General features: G+C 39.4%; 1 protein-coding gene across 1 annotated transcript; it reads right to left on the reverse strand.

Moving 5' to 3' along the window:
• Nucleotides 1–329: 329 nt before the first annotated feature.
• LOC149815114 (GTP-binding nuclear protein Ran1A-like) lies at nucleotides 330–5,446 on the reverse strand. Its single transcript, XM_089988931.1, has 8 exons — nucleotides 5,371–5,446; nucleotides 4,810–4,879; nucleotides 4,633–4,689; nucleotides 4,315–4,432; nucleotides 1,820–1,909; nucleotides 1,563–1,742; nucleotides 1,400–1,477; nucleotides 330–566 (listed from the first exon to the last, which is right to left on the reverse strand). Exons 1-8 carry the CDS (start codon nucleotides 5,371–5,373, stop codon nucleotides 497–499), a joined length of 666 nt encoding a protein of 221 aa, XP_089845057.1. The 5' UTR covers nucleotides 5,374–5,446; the 3' UTR covers nucleotides 330–496.
• Between the last annotated feature and the right edge of the window lie 300 nt (nucleotides 5,447–5,746).

The raw sequence follows: 5,746 nt of genomic DNA on the forward strand, positions 1-5,746 counted from the left end.
GGGGAACAAGAATCGAGATGTGCGTGTGTCGCTGTCCTTCAAGCCAAGGAACCCCCCCCCCCCCCACCACTGACCGGACGTTGTTCCTCAACCGAATACAAAAGTGAAGATCCTCAAGTTGGGGGAACTCGGATCTTAACCACGGCCCACTTCAAAATAGATCCCTAGGATCTGGGGTCCAAGCAATCACACGCACCACAAAGTATAAACTACAAGGTGGGGAGTAAACAACCAAACAGAGACAATGCACAGAAGTGCAGAACATTATCCAAGGCATCTATAAACGTTGAAGCAAAAATAACTAAGCTCCACAACGAGACAGTAACAAATTAGTAAATCAATTAAATCAATCGATGCATAAAGCAAGACTAGCGTCTTTTTGAACCAAGCATTTGATACACCACCAACATCCCCTTGTATAATTTTTGTGTCGCAGAAACAGCCAAGAAAAAAAGAAGGGAATCTGACATCATAAAAATAACTACAGAAAAATCCTTCACTCAAATGCATCGTCATCGTCATCAGGAAGAGGTTGTGCAGCCGCCTGCAGTAGCTCATCTTCATGCCTGTAAATCAACAATGGTAATACTCAACAAACGGAACAATTTATTATTATTGTATATTCTTCTCGCAGGTAACTTGTTAAATTAACCACCAGTCATGAAATCATTAGCCAGTGAAAACTTAAACAAGGCTGGCAAACGAGAAGAGCCACCACAAGCAGCTTGAGCTCCATATTTGTCTAAGCGCAATGAATTAAGCTTTTCAGCCAAAGCACAAGACAGGGTAATCAGCTCGAAAATTCATTAATAAAAGATTTAAACCTTTTCAATTTAGGGCAATAACGAGCATAGCTGCAAAATGCAGCCTGAGCTCAGGTAGCTTCAGCCCAATTATCATGATAGGCTTTTGCACCAAGCGCAAGCCTGGTTCTCAAAGCTCAGATATGAAAAGGAGCAAAAACTACATCATAAACCATACAACGTCTTCAACAATCCACCATGACAGCCACTAGTAGAGTTTCCCGGTCCCTATTCTCTTTGATCAGAAGACTAATAGGGCCAGGCAAGGGAAGGTTAGTTTTGAATCCCCCAACAGCCTGTCAATATTCTGGGGAAAAGCAGGTCCAAGATTGGACCGGCCACCCCACCACTAGTCATCAGCTCAGAATAACAAGGCGGGCATCAGGTCAGAAATACCAAACCTTATGTCCCTCCTACATCTCGCTAGGAAATTCCAACACATCTGAACTCTGAAACCATTCATTCGTTCTAGCAAGAATTGAACAGCTAAAGCATGATGAACACAGTAGGACGTGCCTCAACAGGCTAATGCTAAGCTTAACGCAACTGGCCACACTATAATTAAATCAACTAGTAGGAAAAGGAAGAGGCCATACTTTTGCTGTGTCACCATGTCGATTGTCACTTCTGGGGGAGCAAGAGCAGGAGACTCAACAAAATGCAGATTGGGATCCCTGTGTCAATGAAAATACATAAGCAAAAGTTTTCCATGCAAAACACAATAGAAAATGAACACCAGTAACAGCAATAAGAGCTTACCCTGAAAGCTTTCTTGCAAGATAAAGGAAAGGCTTTTCAAAATTGTAGTTGCTCTTGGCAGAAATTTCGTAATATTGAAGATTCTTCTTCCTGTGAAAAGTAACTTGTTTTGCTTTCACTTGTCGGTTCTTCACATCCACCTTGTTTCCGCAGAGAACAATAGGGATATTTTCACAGACCCTGATTGGACAACAAGATTTGTTGAGAATAGGCATGCAAGAAGACTGAAGCTTCAAAACCATTTATCTGAGGCATACCGACAAAGGTCCCTGTGCCAGGTAGGTACATTCTTATAGGTCAGCCGTGCAGTGACATCAAACATAATGATTGCACACTGTCCATGAATGCTGCACAACAAGACATTGCATTAATATAACATCTTGACAGAAATTTAAATAAGTAGTAAAGTGACAACTTGCCAGAACAAAATAAAGTAAGCACTAGCAGCAAAGTGCTCTCAACTTTCGCATATACATTTGTGAAATTTGTGCTAATAGCCTATAATAAATCAATCTGTTGTAAATGTGAACATTATGGTGCAGGGAAAAATAAAAGATGAACAAAAAGCTCAATTTCATTAACTTATCAAGCATAAAAAGAAGATATCCAAAACACAGGACTTCACTAACACACATATTTATACACAGAATATACGCCTCAAAATCCACATGCATGCAACATACAGCCACTATCCTACTGGAACATACCCGGCCTCAATGTGGACAATCCCAATTAAACCACAAACAACTAGACCAACCAAAACAAGCCTCACAATAGTTAGTCAAGAAAGCAGAAAGACCTCCTGTAGGCTATCTGTAAGTTTTCAGGTCCTATCAAGTATATGAAGAAGGTGGTTGAACTAAAGGAGAAAACTGAATTAGTGTACCTGTCATGCATATCCAATTGAGTTTACCCATGCAATGTATGATTAGAAGTTTACATGTTTCTGGCAGAAATGCAATAATCATTGCTTATAAAAATGATGAAAACTTGAAAAGTCTACTACGTGCCCACCAAGGGTTTTGAATCAGGTGTTTTGGTTTGGAGTGTTGCATTTGGGCATGATTTTGTGTACCATATCTCAATGGAAAATATCTGGCAGTTCATCAGGCTTGTAAAAAATAGGTTGTCAACATAAGGACAAGCACCAAAAGTACCGATGTGATCTGAAGGGCCAGATATTTTCCATTGAGATATGGTACACAAAATCATGCTCAAATGCAACACTCTAAACTAAAACACCTGATTCAAAACCCTCGGTGGCCAAGTAGTAGATTCTTCATCATTTTTATGAGCAATGATTATGCATATCCAATGAGTTTACTCATGCAATGTATGATTAGAAGTTTACATGTTTCTGGCAGAAATGCAATAATCATTACTTATAAAAATGATGAAAAGTCTACTTCGTGCCCACCAAGGGGTTTGAATCAGGTGTTTTAGTTTGGAGTGTTGCATTTGGGCATGATTTTGTGTACCATATCTCAATGGAAAATATCTGGCCCTTCAGATCACATCGGTAATTTTGGGGTCAGTTCATCAGGCTTGTAAAAAATAGGTTGTCGACATAAGGACAAGAACCAAAAGTACCAATGTGATCTCAAGGGCCAGATATTCTCCATTGAGATATGGTACACAAAATCATGCCCAAATGCAGCACTCCAATAACATGATAGAGGATATACATTCTGACAGTGGCTAGTTACTAAGGAACAAATTGGACAAATAAATGTTCAATCAAATTAATCATGTCAACCTAATCCATATAAATAATTAACTCTACTAATTTGAAATCCTTGCAACACAACATTTACTATAAATGAACAAAAAATCCAAGGGGGCAAAAAGTGACAGGATGTGTCACGTAAGTGCAGATGTGGAAGCAAGTGTGGGTGCGAAGGGTACAGTTTAAAAAAACTTGGATGCTGACACACACACACACACATATATATATATATGTGTGTGTGTGTGTGTGTGTGTGTGTACTATAAATAAAATTAGACTTGGTTAGGGTTAACTGAGTCTAGTTTTGAGCATAAATGGACCCCAGTGCGGATGCAGGTGTGACAAGGGTGTTTTGGCTTTTTAGAACTGTCCTTGTTACATAAGACATAATTCACTCAACAGAATACTGTAAACCAGAGCACCACTATAGGGATCAAAGAAGAACATCATACAATTAGAATCTTCAAAAGTTATAATTTTCTTCATTGCAGTCATCACTCCATCTGTTCTTAGAAAGTATCCTATCAAAGCGTGGCTCTTATGTGTTTTATTTGAACCTCAAATATTCAACCCAACTTGATATCTTGGGTCAATCATGCTATCAGTTCAAATAATCTACAAGTCTTCATCGTTACCATATCTTGGGTAAAACATGCTATCTTGGATCAATCATGATATCAGTTCAAATATTCAAACCAACTTTGTCGGTGATGTTCCCTATTCTCCAAACATCTAACCAAGCACAATAACAAAGAAAATTAATCTCAACTGGTTAACACAGAAAAACCACTATCACTAAACAGACGCACAATAATCAAGTAAAGCGAACTACAACCATACTTAAGAACAGCCAATTCAACCGTAACTGGAAAAGACAAAACAAAAAGTCATCTACTAATGAGTAACTGATATTTTTAATATGAAACCAGGAAATAAAAACACGTACTCCAGCAATTTTAACAAACCATCACTAATCTCAAACCCCACAACCAAGAAATCGTTTACACATGTAACTGACGGTACTTACTAGTATCCATCTCTCAGTCCACCGAATTTCTCTTGGCCAGCAGTGTCCCAGCAATAAAATCTGATCTTCCCACAGTTTGTAAAGAAGTCCAATGGGTGAACCTCCACACCGATGGTAGCTGCAGAATCGCATACAGCATTTCTCAGTCAACGTCTATCAAAAACCAAAAGGCGTGCAAGGTAAAAAATGCCATCATGTTGTTGAGCACATGTCCAAGCAGAAATTTTGATGAATGGTATGTGAAATTGTAAATTTCAAACATCGATGTCCGGTTGTATCATAACGGTGGAAAGGGGCAAAGGCAAGTAAAATACTTACGCTCATATTTCTTTTCAAACTCTCCCGTCAGATGCCTCTTCACAAAGGTAGTTTTCCCTGGTTAAGGATTAAACAGAAAAGGAATGGTTCAACCTACACCCTAAAATAACAAAATAAAGAAAGCACCAAACACCAATCCTAGAAGCAACACCAAAAATGAGAATGAGAGAGAGAGACCTGTTCCACCATCACCAACAATAACAAGTTTAAAGTTTGGGTAGTCAACTTGTTGCTGATTCGGCAATGCCTGCAACGCCAGGCCAAACGATAATGATAACAAAAAAAAACAGTACCATCAAACTCTGGTGTGTGTGCGCGTGTGTAGAGAGAGAGAGAGACAGAGAGAGAGAGACGACAAGGAAACCAGACTTAAACATCCACACATCGGGGGGAGAGAAAAAACAAGAAAATCCCAAACCTACATCAGGATTTATAAAAAAAACTGAAACTTAACTACAAAAAAACTAAAAATCACGATTGCATAATCGTAAAGGTAAAAAAAAGAATATTGGACATCAAAAATGACAAAATCCCTAAGACCACAGTTAATATAAAGAAAATCAAAAAACAAAAAAGGAACACAGACAGGCCAAAGCCACACAGAGAGAGAGAGAGAGAGCAACCATGACATAAACAACAACGACGAAGAATAAGTGGAAGAATAAGAAGAAGCAAAAGAGACCATCCGACGATCGATCTGAAACCCTAAAAATTACAGATCAAAGAGAGAGAGAGCACCATTGTTTCAGCAGCCTAGGGCTGGTCCTCCCGTTGAGAGCGTTACCACGAGAGAGAGAGAAAGAGATGTGGAAGGGGAGAAAGCATTTGGGGGGATTTTATATCCTCGGCCATGCTTCGCTTCAAGTTGACGCGACTATCTCAGCCGTCCATCTTCATTGGTGGGGTCCCAAGCTCAACCCCGATGATACCCAGTAGTTCACAACTCACAAACCAGACTCTGACCCATTAAACTTATTGGATCCCGTACCCGAAGTCAGCAGTTGGGTTTGGATCTATTATAAGGCACAACTGGATCGGATGAGGTCGGTATCATGTCTGATACAAATCTGAATTTTGTGAAGTAGATCTAGTGATGTAAACGGTTTGGATTCGG

The sequence above is a fragment of the Nuphar pumila genome, chromosome 15 (assembly GCF_984573655.1).
Source record: "Nuphar pumila chromosome 15, dmNupPumi1.hap1.1, whole genome shotgun sequence".
Classification (NCBI taxonomy): Eukaryota; Viridiplantae; Streptophyta; class Magnoliopsida; order Nymphaeales; family Nymphaeaceae; genus Nuphar; species Nuphar pumila.